The sequence below is a fragment of the Zootoca vivipara genome, chromosome 14 (genome assembly GCF_963506605.1).
Source record: "Zootoca vivipara chromosome 14, rZooViv1.1, whole genome shotgun sequence".
Lineage (NCBI taxonomy): Eukaryota > Metazoa > Chordata > Lepidosauria > Squamata > Lacertidae > Zootoca > Zootoca vivipara.
Window position 1 is genome coordinate 5,517,369 of NC_083289.1, and position 22,181 is coordinate 5,539,549.

The 22,181-nt window shown below is 41.2% G+C and overlaps 1 protein-coding gene across 1 annotated transcript in view; it reads left to right on the top strand.

Annotated features, from left to right (window-relative positions):
- RAB8B (RAB8B, member RAS oncogene family) overlaps nt 1-22,181 on the top strand; it is a 42,531-nt gene that overhangs the window by 13,456 nt on the left and 6,894 nt on the right. The window contains exons 2-7 of the mRNA XM_035132349.2: nt 13,678-13,738; nt 14,552-14,612; nt 16,788-16,865; nt 17,661-17,750; nt 19,766-19,831; nt 20,498-20,548. Of these exons, the coding sequence (XP_034988240.1) occupies nt 13,678-13,738; nt 14,552-14,612; nt 16,788-16,865; nt 17,661-17,750; nt 19,766-19,831; nt 20,498-20,548 (407 nt within the window). The remainder of the gene's footprint in view (nt 1-13,677; nt 13,739-14,551; nt 14,613-16,787; nt 16,866-17,660; nt 17,751-19,765; nt 19,832-20,497; nt 20,549-22,181) is intronic.

Consider the following 22,181-nt stretch of genomic DNA (forward strand, 5'->3'; position numbering starts at 1 on the left):
AGAATTGTATGAAAAAAATCTGTCAACTGCTGATTCTGAACTTTCAGTTTGAGTTTGATGGACTTCATAAATTGGAAAACTCCTGAATTAAAACAAGCTTCTCAACTATTTTTCATGATTGTTGCTGTGGTTGTATACTCAAATATGCATCTGTTTTTCGCTGTGTGCAGAAGATGGGGGCATTTGAGATGCTTGGTGGCTTTATGACCATGTCACAGAGACAAGATATTTGGCAGACTCCCAGACTGCGCTCTTGAATCAAATTCCTGAAGATGTTGTGCAACATTTAGGAATACATTTCCAACATAGCCCTTAGAATGTTGCTTGCTTAGTAATTGAATCAAATCCTATAGAAATCCACATTAGTATCATTTGAATGTTTGCTCAGTAATATTATTTTAATATTTTGTATTTAAAATTAATTCTTTCTGAGTGAAAATGTTTTGAGTTTTTATCCATTTTGCACCAAGCTTCCAAACATTCTGTGCCAGGCCTGGTGTGATGGAAGTGGGAGGAGGGGCAAGCTAGGCCACTTTGTTTGCAATGGCCTATCTTGACTTTCTGTAGTAAAGTATTGTATTCACCTTAAATAGCTTACCATTCCACAGCCATGTTAAAATGCTAGTTTAAAAGGGCTTCCATGTTATGCTTATACTGCAACTCTTCCCTTTTATGTGTGTTGACAGGTCTTTGGGTGAAATGGCTTAGGTTGAATGGGAGAAGCATCTGCACCTTTTGTCTCTCCACATGACAGATGTCTGAAGGCATCATCCCAATTCAAAATTGGCAGATGGAGCTTTCTTATATGAAGCTGTCTCATTTGACTGACATGGAAACAAATGTCTTACTTAAATATCAATTAGCCCTTAATGACTTTAGGAATGAGTGCAACTTCTGACTGAATAGCATATGCTCTGAGGAACTTACTGTGAGCCATATGAAAGGCAGCTGCCATACCTTGGTGTCTTTGTGTTCTTCAAAATAAGTATTTTGCGCACATTGTTATTTAATGGCTGGATGTGGATTGAATGTGTGTTTCTGAAGCTCCTTGCTGAGTTTTCAAAGCAAACACCCTACCCTAACTCTCTAATTGCAGGCAGACTTCTCTTTCTTGGGGACTGGCAGATAGCATTCTCCAGTTCACCATTATCTATGGAATTCTGTAGTTAAATAACTTTCCTAACATCAAGACTCCTAAGCATATGCAGTATTTGCAACAAAATGTTACGAACTTAATTCATTCCAAAGGTCCGTCCTTAACCTAAAACTGTTCTTAACCTGAGGCACCACTTTAGTTAATGGGGCCTCCTGCGCCGCCGCAACGCAATTTCTGTTCTCATCCTGGGGCAAAGTTCTTAACCCAAGGTATGGTACTACTTCTGGGTTAGCGGAGCCTGTAACCCGAGGTGTTTGTAACCCAAGGTACCACTGTATTAAGTATTGAAGACAGTCTATTGAAGACACAGGACTATCCAACCTCCCAGTTATTTGCATCTCTTCCATTTCTTTCAACCCTTAAAAAGGGACATAAGTTAGGAACTGTACCTGGGAATGATTTTGCTTTGCATTACTCCATTGCGTGGCTTCTGTGCAGACAAGGAATGCTTTGACTCTAGCTGAAGGTAGCCTCTGAATGTAAGGCTTGCCTCCAGTGATTTACCATTGTATTACTGCAATATACCGGTACATCTGTCTAAATTGAACTGAACTTTAATATCTGTCTGCCTGAGAGATGCTAGCAGGTTTGCAGTTTGATAAACTGTGAACATAGTTTCCGACCTAGGTAAGGATAAAGAGGCCCATCTCGCTCTATAGGCCGAGGGAGCCAGTGTTTGTCCGCAGACAGCTTCCGGTCATGTGGCCAGCATGACAAAGCTGCTTCTGGCAAACCAGAGCAGCGCACGGAAACGCCGTTTACCTTCCCGCCGGAGCGGTCCCTATTTATCTACTTGCACTTTGATGTGCTTTCGAACTGCTAGGTGGGCAGGAGCTGGGACCGAGCAACGGGAGCTCACTCGGTTGCAGGGATTCGAACTGCTGACCTTCTGATCAGCATGCCCTAGACTCTGTGGTTTAACCCACAACGCCACCTGGGTCCTAAACCTAAAGGGTATCTTTTAAAGCCATGTTTTGCTATTTGTTTGGGATACATTAATGTTAACTGAGTTGACATTTGTTTGCATTCTCACTTGTGGTGTGATTTGGTTTTTCACTTTAGAACATTCTAGTTGGGGAAGGAAAACAAGTGAGCTGGCTGCATTCTTCTCAAATCTGCTAAAGAAACGGGAGAAATATTTTCTTTTCTGCTTCCCTTTCTCCTTTTGTCTGAATAGATTAACATTAAAGGTGGGGTGGTGCATATCACAACTGCTTATCACAACTGCTTATCACAACTGCTTATCACAACTGCTTGTTGGCTTGGATTTGTTGTGCTGTGACATTAGGAGAAGTACTTTATCTTTGTGAGTGCCATGCAAGGAACAACATGCCACTGGGACAGTTCTGAGGATGACATATTTTGAGAGGCAAAACATTAAGGTAGCAGTAATTCATTTGCATTCAGAACTGAAATTTAAAAACTGAGAAATTAGTATAGAGAACAAAATGAACTATTGAAGAAAATCTGCCACTTAACTAGTAAGACAAGCATTTTGTAAGTCTTTAACCAACAGGTAACTAGAGGATTTCTATAGCCTTCCTAAGGCAGGGAATACCCTGATTTGCTATCTAGGTTTTGGGTTTTCTTCTGTATCTACCTGGTAATATTCAAGTGACTTTATCCACTGTGGCTTAAATTATCCAAATTTAGATAATGCCAGGGCATGGAAGAACTTATAGGTTTCAATCCTAAGCCTGCTTGCTTGAATCACAGTTGAGAACAGTGAGGGGGCACAGTTGCGCTTGGTTGCAGGTAAACTTGAGGCTTATGGACCAATTAGACAAATAGCCCCCACCCCCTCCTTTACATATATGTGTGCTAGGATTCTCTTTATAAATAACTTTGTTAATGCTATTAATTCGAATGCAGGGAACAACTGATTTATGCACGTCCAATTGACTTGCGCATCATGGTGACCCAGAGGTGGCTAGAAAAGGGGGTGGGGCAGAGACGGAATGGGCTTATGTGCACTCTGCCAACATGTGGGATAATCTTCAAAATTAGTCAGGCACATTTTGCACCTATCTGCTACTTGCAACCAAGTGAAAGGTCCCTTGGGTGCCAGGATGGGCGCCTGACATCACCATCTACATTGTGCTGCTCTGTTGTTGATTTGAATGGAATTTTAGGGCTGCTTGGAAGAGGATAGATGAGCCAGGCTCTCTGTTTAATCTGGCTCTAAATAAGAATGACTTGTGAGCTGGAGAGGTGGTCTTCCTCCTGATAATATTGTAATCTGATCTGTTTAGTCACTGCTCATAGCTTTACTAAAGGGGGGGGGGTGAGGAGCTACCTCTGCTGTGTTTAAAGGAGGAGAGCCTCCAAGACCAGTGACAGCCAGCACATGTCTGTCTGAAAATGAGCACTTCTTTAAAGTGAAAATTCATTCTCTGCTGGAATGGAATTCTGTTCAATTCCCTGTTAGCCCTATGAACTTCATATGGTTGCATTCCATACTGCTTATGCAATGGACTTCTCACAGTGAAATCCTTATACATCTTAATGAGAAGTTATTTGCATGCCTGAATTTCCCTGAACAATAATCTAACTGTTGGAAGTTTGCTGTTTGACTTAGGATAGTAGCTTGTAACAATTGCATGATTGATAGCTTGAAGAGACTATTTCTGTAAGTAGTTAGGTTAGCAATTTATTTCTTAAAGGGACACTGAGACTAACAATTACACTTGGATTGGTTTAATTTGACCTTGCTATCATAGCAATTCTACTTAATGGCCACACTTTTGTGTGTATTAGCATAGCTAGTGATTGCTTCTGCCGCTGGTACGTACACCTTTGGTGCTAAATGCACACAATAAATGATATTTTATTGCTCCCCTGCATATTTTGGTATGCCTTGAAATGGAAGTATGAACTTGATATAGCCAGTCATCTTCCTATTATCTCAAAACATTACAGAACAAGGCATTGCCAATTTGAGTCACCTTGAATGTTGTTGTTGTTGTTGTTTAGTCGTTTAGTCGTGTCTGACTCTTCGTGACCCCATGGACCATAGCACGCCAGGCACTCCTGTCTTGCACTGCCTCCCACAGTTTGGTCAAACTCATGTTCGTAGCTTCGAGAACACTGTCCAACCATCTCGTCCTCTGTCGTCCCCTTCTCCTAGTGCCCTCAATCTTTCCCAACATCAGGGTCTTTTCCAGGGAGTCTTCTCTTCTCATGAGGTGGCCAAAGTATTGGAGCCTCAGCTTCACGATCTGTCCTTCCAGTGAGCACTCAGGGCTGATTTCCTTCAGAATGGATAGGTTTGATCTTCTTGCAGTCCATGGGACCTTGAATGTAGAGGACCTTTTCAGGGTGCGGGGAGGGCCTCTTCTGACCCTGAACCTAAAGATCCAATGAGGCTTTGGCCATATTGAGCTGTGAGGAACTTACTCCATTGCAGTAAGTTATTTAGGATTTTATTTGTGTTAATGCCCCTCCCAGAACATGTGAGACATGCTCTGGAGGTTTTGTCCTAAATTAGTCATTGAGACGTTTTCGACAAAATGAGATCTGTATATGAGACTAAATGAAATTCTCAAATTAGTTATTCACAGGCGAAACCTACCTGCAGAATCTTGAAGCACCTGCCAGCATTGCTATACTTGCTTTGACCTGGTTAACGAGTCCTAAAGTGCACAATAATAGAAAATGTGCACAAACTCTTTCTCCTTATCCTCAGCAAGCTTAATTATGGAGCCTATCATACTTCACCTTTAATCCTTTTTGAATTCGGACCTTTATAATGTCTACTCATGATGGTACAAGTTCAATTGTATGGATCTTCTGGAACTAGTAAACAAGCTAATTGAGGCTATGGACATTGACATATTTGGAGCAAATGGTGGCGGCGGAGGTCCTGCCTGGAGCTTGTGACCTTAGGGTCGTCATGTGTATGCTGTTCTCCCTCTCGCTCTCCAGGACCAGGTGCAGGATTGTGGGCATGCTCCTAATACAAGGTAACTTTTAAGTTGTGTCTCCTGTTGGTGTATATGAGCCCCAAGTTACTGTTGGAACTACTCTTAAAATTTATGCTGGTCTTTGTATTGAAAGCTGTTAAATAGGCTGGTAACAAATGTTAAAGTGATACTCTCCTTGAATAGTAAAGGAATTTACACCATCCTCCTTCAAACTATCCAGTTTTTCTCTTTTGGAAGGGTTCTTGCCTATTAGTGGCATACAGTAAGTGTTTTTGTATCGTATATCTATCAAAGAAAATAAACCTGTATTTAACCCAGTATCCTTCCCTATTATTTGGGAATATAATAGGGCTATGATGTGTATGCTGGATTTCCTCCCCGCACTAAAAAAGGCCACAGTCATTGGATCACATGCTAGTTATCTTTTTGTGCTTCTATCTTGTCTGCTTTGGGTGAAATTGTTTGCATATCCATGAAAATTCCAATGGATATGTTTTGAGAGAAGAAAGCAAAAGGTTAAAGTTCAGGATAAGTTGCCTTTGTGACTTTGTACAGCATGACACTAGTACGTTGCAATTGTACTCCACCCTCACAAATACTTTGAATGTGCCTCCCAAAAGGATTGTGTTCCTCAAATCTCTAGTTTTTTGCACAAGTAATCTTTGCATAAGCAAGATTTAATATTTCTTTCAACTTTAAAGAAGGGAGGCTGAGCAATCTCAGACTTCAGGAGTTTAGAGGCTAGTGTAAACATATTTTTAATTACGGAAGTGTAAAAGGGGAAATTCCAGGCACTAGACTTGATCCTTGGAGTCCAGATTTGGTGCATTTATACCAGGGGTAGGCAACCTAAGGCACACAGGCCGGATGTGGCCCAATCGCCTTCTAAATCCCGCGGATGGTCCGGGAATCAGCATGTTTTTACCTGAGTAGAATGTTTTCCTTTTATTTAAAATACATCTCTGGGTTATTTGTGGGGCCTTCCTGGTGTTTTTACATGAGTAGAATGTGTGTTTTTATTTAAAATGCATCTCTGGATTATTTGTGGGGCATAGGAATTTATTAATCCCCCCCCCCCAAAAAATATAGTCTGGCCCACCACATGGTCTGAGGGACGGTGGCCCACAGCTGAAAAAGGTTGCTGACCCCTGATTTATACCTTTCAGCACTTTCATAAAAGGCTCATATACACATGTAACAATTTGCAGGTATGTCTCTACATGTCACATTTTAATCCCTGGACTGTAAAGTCAACATGATCCCCTCAGGGTTTTTCTTTTCATTTTCAAAAAAATACCCTGCCCACCCCTTCTTTGGAGGTTTTTAAGCAGAGGTTGGATGGCCATCTGTTTTAGCTGAGATTCCTGCATTGCAGGGGGTTGGACTAGATGATCATTAAAAACAGGGAAAAGAAGGCAAAGGAGGATATTCTAGGGGTGAAAACATTAGGAATCAAAGAAGAGAATAAAGTAAAATATCTAGGAGCTTGGCTTACATCTAACAATTTAAGTCTTATTCAAGATAACTATTTAAAAATGGACAGAAATAAAGAAGGATATGGAAAAATGGAACCACATGAATTTATCTATGATGGGAAGAGTGTCGGCAATTAAGATGAACATATTGCCAAAAATGATTTTTTAAAATTTCAATCATTGCCAGTGATCGCTAACACTAATTGTTTTAAACAATGGGGAAAGGACTTAACAAATTGTATATGGCAAGGCAAAAAGTCAAGGATCAAATATAAAATACTTATAGACAAGAGGAATAGAGGGGGTTTCTCACTTCCCGATTTGAGATTTTACTATGAGGGTGCATGATGCTTAGTGTGGATAAAGGAGTGAGTGGAATTAAAGGATGTAGGAACTCTAGACTTGGTAAGATTTGACCTAAGGTTTGGATGGCATAGCTATTTGTATTATTATAAGATCAAAGTACATATGGGTTTTTTAAACCAGGTGATCAAGAGGAGTGTGTATAATGTTTGGGCAAAACATAGAGAATTGTTATAAAACAAGATCCCACATTAGATATCTCCAATGGACACAGTTGTGGTAAAAAAGAATTGATCATGGAGGAAAACTGGGGAACATAAAAAGACCACCTTGAATTTTAAGATAGCTCTGTAAGACTTTTAAAAGAAGTGATAGGACTCATCACAGATTGGTTACAGTATTTCCAAATAAACGAGATTTTTTAAAAGAGACAAAAAGGATTTGTAGTAGGTGGATCGGAATTTGAGAAAATTATATTGGGAAATAACAAAAAATAATATTGAAAGTATACAGAACTCTACTTGAATGTTAAACTAAAGATGAATCGGCAAAAGAGGCAATGATACACTGGGCGTCAGATATCGGATATAACATTGAACTTTCAGCATGGTTAAAATTATGGAATGGCGCGATAAAATTTTCGACCGCCTATGCAATTCAAGAGACCATCTTCAAAATGGTATATAGATGGTATCTGACACCAAATAACCTTACCAAAATGTACAAGAGACGATCCAATACATGTTGGAACCATTTAGATAAAGAAGGTTCTCTATATCATATGTGGTGGCAATGTAAGTATGCAATAGAATTCTGGGAAATGATATATGAGGAACTCAAAAAGATGTTTAAATTCACCTTCCCTAAAAAAATCAGAAGCCTTCTTGCTGGCAATACTAGGGGAAGGTATACCTAAGAAAAGAAGGAACCTATTTTTATATGCAACTGTGGCCGCAAGGATAACTTGTGCAAAGAATTGGAAAGAAATGATTATTCCGACAAAGGATCAGCGGTTGCAGAGTTAGCAAAGCTTGACGGCCAAAATAAGAAATTATGATGAAAAGAAAACAAGAGGCAAGTGGGAGCTTTTTGAAGAATACTTAAAGAGTGGTATCAAGGTTAACTGGCAAGTAGGATAAGCCTATGAGCAACAGTAGACAAGACAAAGGAGGGAAGAGAAAAGGTAAGGAGTTGTACATAAGAAAACTAAGAATTTGAAATAGGATATCAATGGAAGATAAGTCAGGAAGGCTATAAAAGACTTAAGGCCAGACTTGTATAGATGTAATGTGCAAAATGGAAATTGAACACCCACCTACCCACACCCTCAGTAGGCCTGTGCAATATATCAATATATTGTTTAAAACTGATATTTAAAGAAAATCGTGATAACCTTAAAAAAAAACCTGACAATTTATTGTGAATCTAGCACAGTATTGGAGAAGCTGGGGGAAGCCTATGCTTCCTCCTGTGCAGCCCTTGCTAACTCGGCCCAAGCTCCTCTCTGCCTCCTGCAGGCAGCTAATAACAAGAATTAGCTGTGGCTGAAATGATGGAGAAACCACATGCAGTGTTAACTCCGCCTCCAGTTTCCCCAGCCTATGGCAGCAACCGCAAGTCTCAAGAGCTGCTTGGCAAAAAAACCACCCCATAATCTCTCTGCAGCCAATCGTCTGGTAGGTTCCTTAAGAATGCTGGTCCATTACTAGCCTGGACTTCTGGAGCCACTTTCCTCCTCCTGTTCCTCCTCCTGTTCTCCCATAAGAAACATAAACAAACAAACAAAGCACCCTGCACTGGCGTTTGAACTTCTTCCTCTCCCCCCCCCCATCTCTGTGTGTGCACTGCTTGTGGGAGGGCAGTGGGTGTTGCGTTTATGTGATTGTGATTGTCTCCCAGTCTCTCTCTCCTCCATCCCCAGGTTGGCTTTTGCAGGGACCAGCTCCTAGCTTACCAGTTTGATTATTAACAGAGCCAGTCCAGCAATCACTGTGGACTGAGCTCTTTCTTTCATTGTAAAAGAAAGACGTGCTCTGTGTGAAATACTACTCTTTCCCCCCCCTCTACGTTTGGGGGGGGGCAGTGGGTGGTGTGTGTGATTGTCTCTGTGTCTCTCTCTTCCCCGCTCCCCAGGTGTTTGCTTTTGGGACTGAAGCAGCTTTCTCAGCCTCAGGCTCTCAAGACTCAATGTTTAATTATATTTGAGTATCTAAAAGTGTGACACTGAGTTGCCTTTTTTCTTGTTTAGTAATGTAATTCATTTTTAGGGAACATTCTGTTACCTTACCTATGATGTGGAAGAAATAAAGGGAGGGTATGATATCTATGCTGCTGATTCCTTCTACAGTTTTTAATTTTAGGAAAAAATATGCTAAGTTAACATTGGTACAGTACAATAACAAAACAGTTATAACAATGTGTGTAAGTAAAATTTTATCAGTTTTAAAGTTAGACCTGTAAGTACGGTAGTAAGTTGCCAGGTCATTACCACATTCACTTCTACATAGCTCCAGCCTTATTTCGATATATATCGAAATATCACAATGTTTAGCTAGTGATATATCGTGATGTTAAAAATCAGATATTGCCCAGCCCTATCCCTCAGTAGGATTTAGGGTTGCATACGAGAATCATTCCCATGTATAACTGAAACATACAGGTGATCCCACCTGCCATTGAACCCAATGGGTTTTGACTATACACAATTTTGACTTTAGGAATGGTTCGCGGAACGAAGCCCCTGCATAAGCTGTGGACCTACTGTATGGAGTTATGTATGCTGAGGAGGCTACCCCCCGAGTGGGGGGCAGGGGCAGAGAGTGCAACAGATGATACTTTGGAGAAACAAACATGCTATGTAGACCTATATTTCTTACCTATTCTTTAAAAGCAAATAGCTAATTCTGTTGAATGAAATCTGTTTGTTTGAACCATGTTTCTTTTTGAAGCTAACTAATGTCATAGCCAGTGGGTCTATGTGTGTACAGTCAAACCTCGGGTCCCGAATGGCTTCATTTTGGAACGTTTTGGCTCCCAAATGCCAAAAACCCGGAAGTAAGTGTTCTGGTTTTCGAATGTTTTTCAGAAACTGAACGTCCAATGCGGCTTCTGCTTGAGTACAGGAAGCTCCTGCAACCACTCAGAAGCCTCAGTTGTCAAACATTTCAGAAGCCGAACGGGCTGCGTTTGACAACCAAGGTTTGACTGTATTAACCTTGAGTTCTTTCTGACAGAGGGGCCGTCACACAGGTGAAGATGGGATTAGACCTATGAGAATTAGCACCAAAAGCCATCCTGTGTGGCTACAAATAAGATATGAAACATGCCTTGTAGTGGCACCTTAAAGATGAATAACTTACTGTGGCATAATTTTTGTAGAGTAGAGCCTAGTTCCTTAGGTGCATGGAATATTGTCCTTGTTGGCTGGTTATTATTAGTCTTACGTGTACACAAATCCAGAAAAGGTTTGCAAACTCTTATGATTCTCCTTCCTAAAATGGAAGAGTGCAGTAGGGCTGTCATGTTTCTGTGCAGATGTATACACTAGAATAATCCGTTTGAAATACCAGTCATTAGTGGCTTATTTTTCTTGAGATCCTAATTTAACATCTGAAGAGACAATGACTTTCTGCAGTGGGGAAGATAATCCCATATCTTGATGGATCTATCTTTGAGCTTGTTTAGCAGAAAAAGACATCTGAGCAGTGTATTGCAAAAGTCTTAAAATCTCATTAAATCTTGACTAGCCTGGCTTGATACAGCTTAATACCTGAAGCAGAAAATCTAAATCACAGCCCCTTTCATAATTAATACAAGACAGAAGCCTCTGGAAAATTCTACAATGGGGCTTATGCGGGAGGAAACTTCTGTGTTCTTCTGCAGCTTCCCATTCATTTTAGTTGTGGCTTGCACAGGAAAACTTGCCTGTGGATTCTGCTCTGTTTGTGTTTGGTCCAAATGTGCCCTAAGTCTTCTGTCAGTGGCTTTCTCTTTACTTTGATTCAATCCACCTCTGCTTGGGCATAATGTTCCTCAGTAGCATTTTCTAGACTTCCGATACCTGAGGCAGACTGAGCAGAAACTGGAGGTACATGAGTACTGGATCATGCAGAGACTTAGGAAAAAGATGTCTTTGTGGGAAGGTACCTGGGCTTGCACAAGCCTTTTAGTTATTCTTTATCCTAATGGCATATCAGCAGTACTGCCATGGCACACAATTTACGAGTTAGCGACCAAAGCTTTCTCACACTAGTGGGGATGGGAAATGCAAAATATATCTAGCTGCTGCCTGCCTAAACTCTGAAACCTCCTGTATCATGCTCTTCAGTGTGTAAAGTTCACTTTAGAAACACTTTATTTCATGCTTCATGCAACTTCTGCAGCAGGAAGCAGTCGGTCACCAGACCTGTGCTGTTGATGGGTGCAGCAGCTCACCACTTCCTGTTGCTGAAGTGAGGAAACAAAAGAAACGTCAGCGGGTGGCTCATTCTAGCCACTCATTAAAAGCTGCAAGTACTGTAGTTCTAAGACTTTCCATTGTTTCCATGAAGTGAAGAGAGAGAGTGCTTGTAAAAAAACCAACAACCCATGAACCCTGTGTACATTTCTCAAATTTGAACAGGAATTTAGTTAGTGATTGCAACTGCTATGTTATGGGCCTTGGCGCACATTACATTTAGATTAAGAGAGTTTAGGGGTTGCATATAATCTATGCACACCAGGCTTAAACATAAGCTTATAGGCACTAGTCCTTTCTATGGGATGGAATCCTTTCTGTGTGCAGGAGAAAGATTTTTTTTAAGCAGATAGTTCTTATCTCTAGGTTAAAAATTCTCAAATTTGCTATAAACAAGAACCCACTGACAGCATATGAATCAATATGGCTAACTTGACACAACAACCCACCCATGCAAACAAAACTCACTCACAAAACTGTAGGCAACGACCCATGCCCTGGGCCCTCCAACCTCTCTCAACACCAATGAAAACTAATACATGAATAGAAAGGGAACCTACTGACATGAAACTGACACATAAACCTTGCACATATACCATGTAAAAGAGTGAAAGTTTACTACCCTCTCCCCCCCCCAACCTCACGCTCTCTCCCCAACTATCTTCTCCCCCAAACTTTTTCTGCATCAAAGTCTCACATCGAATCTGTAGAAAGGACTTTACAATCTGAAAATAAAGACAATTATGTACTTTTGCAACCCCCGAAAATCTTTGATAAAAAAACAATTTAAAAATTGCTTTATAATTGGGGTGGGCAAGTAAGGACAGCCATCCAGTAGCTCTCAATGCTATGTCTACTATATTGGTTGTCAGTTTTTCTAATTTAATTATCATTAAACTCTCACATGTGTTGCCATTTTGTGCTGATTACTGTGATTGCAATGGTCGCTGCTTTGAGTACCGGTATGTTTATGAAAGGCAGGATATAAGCTACATAGACCAAGGGGGAAAGAGTTCAAGCCTTTACATATCAGTCAGTAGTTGCGGGAGGAAGAACACACAGGAAAAGGTGGAACTTAGCAACAGAAGTGAGCTGTTTTGAGTGAAATGCCATCTTTATTAGCAGAAGCCATGTTAAAACTCTTGTCTGATGTTAACTCTTCAGTTGTATTTTTTGAAGTTAACTGCTCATTTTAGATTTTTCTGGAGTAGTCCAGGGCTCAGAAATTTATTCCATTGCAACAGAATGAATGCCATGTCAGTCACAGCTTATTCCATTTTCATTCTGCTATACTACACATTTTATCTCTAATACTGTTCAGTATGATTAAATGCAAGCTCTTCATGCCCTTGACAGATAAATTTATACAATTGATTTTAACACTGGGCATTTTTTGGAACTGTTTGTTGAGAAGGGTTGATCACTTAATGGGGGAGGGGGGGGGGTAGGCAGAGAATAGTCTCCATGGATGGATTCGGGATAGGTTTAACTCTGGAGGTGGTTAGCCACTTCATGATGTGTAAAATGTCGGCCTTTTGGATTCTGCATGACTAGAAAGCAAGACTGCTTAGACTTACATATGTAGCTTTAGGAAGCAGCCAGATCTGTTTCAGAGCCACTCTGCGTCTTTCCAGTTCTGCTCATTTTTCAGAACCAAACTAAACCTGTTAAAAACAAAGTTCTGTTCCCCCTCCCATTCACTGTAATGGATAATTTTAAAAGAGCAATATACCGTAATCACCAGTTTCACAGAAGTGGATGAAATTTTGAGGAACCCATCCAGAGTGAATTAAGCCTGACAAGTTGTAGGCACCTTTTACCTTTTTTTTAAAAAAGGAAATAGTTTTCTGCCAGATTTGGATGTCATTTGCAGGTACTGTACAGTCACCCCTTCTCAGGGGATGAAACCTGTTAAATTTCAGAATGATATCTGCAACAGACAGGCTATTTACTCTTTAGAGGTGGGTAGAGTAGGAACCATAGGGTGGGGTGGGGGAGTCTGTGGCTCTCCAGGAAAATCTGGGGCAGAGAAAATGTCATCATAATCCCGAGCAAGGAACCTGTTAACAACAAGCGTCATTGGTGGGAGTGAACTTCTGTCTACCACCAAAGACTTTTGGGTTACAGCTGCTTCTGTAACCCAAAAGTCCCATTGTGAAAGTGAAGCTCCACTCACACTTCTCCAGAGCCCAGCAAGCGTGAGACTGGAAGTCCTCTTTCATAATAAAGTAATACTGAGAATTCCAAACTTCAGTATTTACAGAGTTCTCTCTGCCTACCACGATGATAGACAATATCTAATTTGAGAACAAAGCAGCAGAAACCTGCGGAAACCTAATTAACACAAATCTATCTTTCCCTCAGGAATTGATTTTAAAATCAGAACAATAGAACTAGATGGGAAGAAAATCAAACTACAGATATGGTAAGTTTTTTAAACATGCAACTTGCCTCTGGAGCTAGAGACTTCAGATCATGTTTGTAAATTTCACACTCCCAGTAAAATAGTGCCTTGAATGTGACAACCAGGGGCTGTAACATCTGGGTGCTCCCAGTGATGACAGACATAGTTCCCTCCTAAGATTGTTAAAGAAGCATGCTGTATGTACTCAGCAGACAGCATGAGAGGATCTCCTCACACAATATAAAATCAGCTCCACTTGTCCACCTTCCTAGCAGAGAATGTAGAAGCTGAGATCACTGCACTTGGAATGGAAAGATTGCACTAATAAAACTACAATTTAATTAAATGCATACAGTTGGGGGAGATGGTGCACATGGATGAAAACCAAACTGTACATGTAAGGGCTTACTTGGCAGTAACTTCTATTAAAAGTAGGGCTTGCTTCCAAATGTGTCAGGGATTTAGCTATAAAACTACTGTCAAGATCAGCCTTCAACCTGGTGTTTTGCAGGTTGTAATGGCTGGGGCTGATGGAGGTTATAGTTTGTAACACATGAAGGGGTTGGGAAAGGCTAATCTAGAACCTCCTTGCTTGTAAATACAGCTTGTATAACTTGTACTTTGAATGCAAATGTATTGAGAATGAGGCTGTAACATTTTGCTTAATTGTACTTGTCCAACGTAGAATGTAATTGCAAGGCACTTGTAGAATTGTCTCATTTATTTTTAAATTGAAAGGTCCTCATTAAGGGCATTGGTATTGGATGGGGGGTGAGCACTGAATTCATCTCCAATCCCCCCCCCCAAATTTCTTACATCTGTTTTGGTTTACAGGGATACTGCTGGTCAGGAAAGATTCCGCACCATTACAACTGCATACTACAGAGGAGCCATGGTCAGTGCTCTTTTTCATGCATAGTTTTTCAACTGTTATAAAAAGATATCAGCATCTCACTTTATTATCAAATATACACGGTTGAAGATAAATATTTGGCCTTGCTTGACAGAAGAGCTGTTTTGTATCTGTCTTGTATCTGTATCTGTCTTCTAAAATCCTGTTTCCAAACATCATGATGGGAGTATTTTTTTTCACAGAAGATTTTATATTTTGCTCCCGAGCTCTCCAAACTTTTCATGTTGGTGACACACCTTTTAGACATGCATCATTTTTGCGACGCAGTATTTCAGTTTTATCTAGCAAACTAACCCCTTTCCAGCCCTGGGAGGAGCACAGGGACCATTTGTGTGACACACTGCAGCCCACATATGTGTTGCGACACACAGTGTGGAAAGCTGTGTTTTAATCCAACACCCATCCAGTGTTAAAAATTCAGATATACAGGTGAAACTCGGAAAATTAATTTTTACTAATTCTTTCTTTTGGAAATTCCACAGTAATAAAACAAATAGTTACAATAATACAAAAATAAATATTGCTATTACATTTCATTAATTACATTCCATTTATAATTGACCCGCCCAACGACAAATAATTAAAATTACAACAAATAAAGGCTTGACATACAGTGGTACCTCGCAAGATGAATGCCTCGCGCAACGAAAAACTCGCAAGTGTTTTGCGTTGCGCGAGGGACTCGCAAGACGACAAGGTTTTCTATGGCCACTGCTTCGTCTTGCGAAGCACGGCCATAGAATGTAGCGCAGGAAGGCGGCAAAGGAAGATCAGCTGTCAGCGTGGGAAGTGCTGAGGGGGCCGGCCCGGGATCGGTTGCTTCAGTGCCGCCGCCGAGGCGAGCGGGAGAAAAGCGTGCGGTGCTCGCCTTCCGGACGGCCCGGATCGGCCCCCTCAGCACCGCCGCCTCCCGGGAACGCGCCCTCTCTCCCTGCCTCCCTCCGCCCGCCGTACCTGCTGCCCACCGTATCTCGCCAGCTCGGAATCGTTGGCGATCCAGCAGGAGCAGCAGCAGGGCTTGCCAGGCAGCCCTTGGTGGCAACAGCGGCGCCGCCAGAGCCTTAAAAATTTCCGGAGCGGCTGTGGCGGGTGAGTCGGTGCCTTTTTTGTGCTTTTTTGCCCATAGGAACGCATTAATTAAGTTTCAATGCATTCCTATGGGAAACCGCGATTTGCAGGACGAATTTTTCGTAAAACGAATTGACCTGTGGAACGAATTACATTCGTCTTGCGAGGTACCACTGTACCTTGCTTTGCATGCCATGCATCTATCTCATATATTGGATTCATCTTTTAAGTTGTGTTACTGAAATAAATGCACTTTTCGACGATATTCTAATTTTCCGAGTTTCACCTGTATAAGCTAATTGCCAAATCACACCCTAGTTGCCACAACAGAATGTATAGGCACTATTGGGGGGGTTAATAAAATTATTACTGTTATTATTGTTATTATTATCATTATTATTATCATCATCATTTCTATACCACTTTATATTTTAAACAAAAAATCTCAAAGCAGTTTACAACAAAATAAAACATCAAAGAAAACAATCCAGAATAAAACAAAATTATGTGCTCCTTGGAGGAAAAGGTGGGATATAAATGCAATAACAACAACAACAACAACAACAACAACAACAACAACAACAACAATAATTAATATTTATTTATGCCCTGCCCATCTGGCTGGGCTTCCCCTGCCACTCTGGGCGGCTTCCAACAAACATTAAAATACATCAAATATCACAGATTAAAAACTTCCCTAAACAGGGATGCCTTTAGGTATTTTCTAAATGTCAGGGTGTCTGATGGGAGGGTGTTCCACAGGGCGGGTGCTCTTCTGCTTACCTGCTTAAGATAGCTGGAGGGGCCAGCTAGATGGAGATGTCAGTTGCCAGTCTGGCATCCAAGGATCTCCACATGGTAGGAATTGGACCCGTGGCAGTCACAAAATGCGCCTGGCATCTGAGGGATTTCTATTACTGCTCCCATCATCCGTGTTGGCTTCAGAATATAATTGGGAATTGTTTCCTGGTTGTAGGTTTTTCCATTAGTATCTGGTTGACCACTGTGAGAACAGGATGCTGAACTTGATGGGCCCTCTGGCTTGAATCCAGCAGCCAAGCACTTATGTTCTTACTCTGTTTTTTGTAGGGTATTATGCTGGTTTATGATATCACAAATGAGAAGTCCTTCGACAACATTAAAAACTGGATAAGAAACATAGAAGAGGTATGTGTCTACAAGGGAACAACCAGCTTTGAGTGCTACCGTAGCTTCATGAAATTTCACCAACATCATCTCTTAAATTGCACTGTGATCAGGACAGCTGCTGCCATGTCAGTGGGAAGTGGGGGCTAAGTGACTTTGATTCACTGGTAGGAATCGAGTGAAATGTTCTTACAGGATGTCAGGTAAATCCACACACATAAAGTGGTGGAGAGAAGGATAAATTGATTCTGACTGCTTTCTTTGGGCAGTATTAGATGAGGGTATCCTCTAACCTGATGGAATAGAGATGAAACAAGAACTTGGTTATAAAAATTTAAGGGGACTACCAAGATGTATATTGATGGTCTATCTACTCTTGAGCATACATGGTTGGATAATATTTCAATTTTTATCTTTGAATAATGGCACTTAGAGATCCCTTTCTACTTGTTGAGCATTTTGTTAAGCTCTGAGCTAAACTTTTATTTATTTTTTCACATAGCTGAAGCTTTCTTTTAACCACTTGGTGCTTATTTAACCACCAGAATGAGGCCCTGCATTTTGACACAGTCCTTCCTCTGTAAAATGAAGCAATGAAAGTTTAAAGGACAGAGTTAAAGGAAGAGGTGGTGTCTCAAGAGATGAATTAATCAGACAATTCTTCATGAGCAAAATATGGCTAGCTTTGTTCTGATGTAATAAAAAATGTGTGAATTTGTGCTTTCTGTTGCCTCTGAATAGCTTAGTTCTTGTTATGTATCTGGCATATCAAGATTTTGTGACTTGGCTGTTCTTGCTGTTTCTCCCTCTGTTCAGCATGCATCTTCAGATGTAGAAAGAATGATCCTGGGTAATAAATGTGATATGAATGAGAAAAGACAAGTTTCAAAAGAAAAAGGAGAAAAGGTAAATCTAGAACTCTCTGGATATAAGTGTTCTCAATACTTTGATTTGGGGGTGGTCTCTGAGCGAGCGGGTGGTGCTGTGGTCTAAATCACTGAGCCTCTTGGGCTTGCTGATTGGAAGGTTGACGGTTTGAATCCATGCAATGGGATGAGCTTCTGTTGCTCTGTCCCAGCTTCTGCCAACCTAGCATTTTGAAAGCATACCAGTGCAAGTAGATAAATAGGTACCGCTCTGGCAGGAAGGTAAAAGGCGTTTCCATGTGCTCTGGCACTCGTCACGGTGTCCCGTTGCACCAGAAGCAGTTTAGTCATGCTGGCCAGAAAGCTGTCTGTGGACAAATGCTGGCTCCCTTGGCCTGAAAAGTGAGATGAGTGCCACAACTCCATAGTCGCCTTTGACTGAAGTTAACCGTCCAGGGGTCCTTTACCTTTCTTTTTTCTTTTCTACCCTTGAGTTCCTTGAGACAGCAGTTTTCCTTGAGCATCTCAGAATCAACATTACTGAGATGAAATATTCATAATAGGACTGTAGGTCATAATATGCTAGCCATCAAGTTCATCAAGTAGACAAGTTTAAATCACAAGAGTTTAAATACCCAAGACTAAAGACCCAGCAACACAGATAACAAGCAAAAGATTCAGGACATGAGACCCTTGAAAGCCCCACGACCATGCAGACTGGACAGCCATTAACTTTAATTCTTATTTTGTGAATAGACAACAGTTAGCCGCCCAGAGTGGCAGGGGAAGCCCAGCCAGATGGGCGGGGTATAAATAATAATATAATTAATATAATATAATATAATATTATTATTATCACAGTTTTAAAAAGTGCCAGTTGAAATCAGTTGTATGTTCTCACTTCTACTGTGGTTGTATCTGGGTCACAGCCCTTATGTCCTGAACCAGTTTTGATTCTGTTTAGTTTTAGCATTAAAACTCAAAACATTGAGGTTTGCCTAATGCAGGCTTGAAAACTAACTTCAAGGACTCGTTAAAGTAGACTTCAAAACCAATGCAAGCCTTTAACATTCAGTTCAGATCTTAATCTGAATTGAACCGTGGGTAAGGGTGGAAACCGACATTTCCTGTGGTGTGTAATTTGGGGAGGGTAACTTGGCACTCCAGCCCCAATTCCGCTCATTCCATCCCTCTTCCATTGGAGCTAATGGAGTAAAGCTATGATAGAAAGGGGCAGGGAGGGAACATCTTAGAAACCAGTTCAATGGGAGGAAGCTGCTCTGTTAGATTGCTGGGGTGGAAGGAATTGGGGTGGAATTCTGCAGATGATGGGCAAGAGAAGACAGTTTTCCAGTACCTCAGATTGGCTCAGTTACTCAGGTTTTTCCAATTAGGTAATTTCCAGTTTTAATTCTAGAGCAGGCATCCCCAAACTTTGGCCCTCCAGATGTTTTGGACTACAATGCCCATCTTCCCCGACCACTGGTCCTGTTAGCTAGGGATCATAATCATGGGAGTTGTAGGCCAAAACATCTGGAGGGCCGCAGTTTGGGGATGCCTGTTCTAGAACCTCACTCATTTCTAAGAACCCTTAACTGGTTAAAAACACCATTTGGTGTTGCTTGTCATACTGGATAGTATGCTAGCATCTTGGCATATTTTAGCTTTTCAAAATCAATGAAAATGGGAAAAAAATCCAGCAGGTAACAAGTAAATGCAGAAGGTGCATTCCAGAGGGAGACATGGTGCCTCCTATGTGCCCACGGGATGCTTCAGTCCATTCCAGTGCTGGTGCCCAAATGATATTCCAAGAGGTGAGGCCACCTAAAGGGAAAATGAGCCTGTTTGTGAATCATCTACATGGGACCTTTTGCACATTGGCCCCTTTGGATTCCAGTGGAAGAATGTAAGCTTGGAGGTGATAGAGATGGCATTGACTTAGCCATACATTCTGCTTCCTACTTTTTATCAAGCTGTAGTATAGTTTGGCAGTTAGACGTATGTTGAAAATCCACTTTTTAAAACACTAATGAGTTCTTATTAACACTTTTGCAGTTAGCAATTGATTATGGAATCAAATTTCTGGAGACAAGTGCAAAATCGAGCATAAATGTGGAAGAGGTAAGAGTCGCTAACAACTAGGTATACACCTGGAGGTTAAAATATTTTCTGATGTTGTGTTATAGATGCATTAAACAAAGTCCTATACTTACACAGATGCTCTTGTGTGGTCTTCTGGGGTGGGGTTCAAATCTTAGTTTGAGTTGCTAGCCAGGGATTATTCGTATGGCCACTAACACCTTGCTGAGTACTCTGGGGAAGCAGCATGAGTCCTTTGTACCTCTTTTGCAGTGCTTCCATGGGCATGGGGAAAAGTGGGAATCAGTTATGTGATAAAGCACATGCTTTGCTGCATGCAGATGGGCCCAGGTTCAATCCCAGGAATTTCCAGCAAAAAAAGATCAGGTAGCAGGTGATAAGAGAGACCCTTTCAGACCCAGAGAAGAACTGTTTGAGCCAAGAACATAGTATTAAGTGGGAGTGCTCAGGGGAGTCCATAAAAGAGTGCTTTTACTTTGAGGCATGTTGAGGTCTCAAAGATCCCCTTTAGAAGCCAGTTCCTATAAGACCAAAAGTTTAATGGGACAAAGATTTTTCAACTCCAATAAAGAAATTATTGTACTTTTCATTTTTTTAAAAAAGCGCTCTGCACTCTTAAATGTGTAAGATGTGATGATTAATTTGTGGGGGGTTTTCTGATTACTCTCCCTTTTTTCTTGGTTCTAGGCTTTCTTCACCCTTGCACGGGATATCATGACAAAACTCAACAAAAAAATGGTTGGTTTTTCTCATTATTTGTATCACATAATTATTATATTTTCTACCAAATTCTGAGATTCAGAGTGGTGTTCAACTATGTTTTACTGTGAGTCGACTCAATCAAATTAATGAACATGGCTAAGTAAGGCTTATTAATTTCAGTTGGTCTGGTTTGAGTAAAAAACTTAGTTGAATACCATCCCCACAGTTTTGCCAGGCAATAGTAGCTAGCAAAATTTTTGTTCTTTCAAGCATACCTCTCTCCTCCAAAGAGGTGGGAACTTGTCTGTGACATGCTGAGCTTGGGAGGTGCTGGGGGCGCCTGTGAACCTGAACCCAGCAGTGACAAGCTCCCATCTTCCTCAGTCTGGAGCTGAGATAGAGACTACTCCTTGTTGGGCTCATCTTCACTCTAGCCCAGGCATCCCCAAACTGCGGCCCTCCAGATGTTTTGGCCTACAACTCCCATGATCCCTAGCTAACAGGACCACTGGTCAGGGATGATGGGAATTGTAGTCCAAAACATCTGGAGGGCCGAAGTTTGGGGATGCCTGCTCTAGCCAGATGCTTCCTTTCATGGTGAATCCTTGACTTTGTGCAGAAAGGAACTCCTCGATCAATCTAATGCTTTTTGTTTCATTTGGAACTGGAAACAACATTATAGCATAGAACAAACTCAAAACAAAGGAAGTTCTTACCATTGCTTTGTGCACATTTTGAACAAATTATGTAGTGTGCCAATGTTGCACATGGCAGTGGGAATATGAAGATTACATTCCTTTCCATATGCTCAAAAGCAACATTCTGCACAGTTCCTTCTCAAGGTCTGCAGTTAGGAGGCCCCTAGCCAAACATTTGTAAATATTGGAACTGGCCTGCAATAGTACTAGAGCTTATCTGGTGACATCCCACAGGTATTTTGTTTAAGCTTTTGGCTTTCCACATCTAAATGGCTGCAGCTTGTCTTCCTTAGAGGACTCTCTTAAGTGCCAGTGAGTTTGCATTTGTGTCTTTAAGATGCAAGTCAGGCACCACAATCTGATTCCTGTCTCCACCCTCACAGTGTAATATAAATGATGTGCTACAACATTTGCCTTTTTAATGGGAACTTGTGCACACATCTTCATGAGGCCTTGCCATTAAGACATTAGATCTTAGGTGCATTAGAAGTGGCAAAATAGAGCATGCAGGTCTGAACCCTTGTGCCATCCTCCAGGAATGCTCCTGCACAAGCCTTGCTGAAACTCATGGGACATGTGCAAGAAAACAGAAGTAATTCTCATTTCTTTGAAAGAGGTCTGCTCAGGAGAGTTTCCTGCCGCATTGTGCTCTGTTAAAATCAGATGTGGTGCTCTTTGAATTTTCCATTAGAGATTTCCCCCAACTGTTTCACTTGTCTTGTGCTGCAAAGGGATGCAATTGTGTTCCTGTTTGTTTTCAAAAACCACCCAATAAGCTAGATTCCCTCCTACAGGGAAAAGAGGCCCCATTTGTTCTGCTCAGGCATTGTCCCATTTGGGATAAGGTTTTCTCACTTGGCATAGAACTGCCTTTGCCTCCTGTGCTACCTTGATTGTACTGACAGCTAAAGACCCACTTGCTTATCTATCCTTTGGGGAAACTTGAATGTGTCTGATGAGTCATTCCTAGT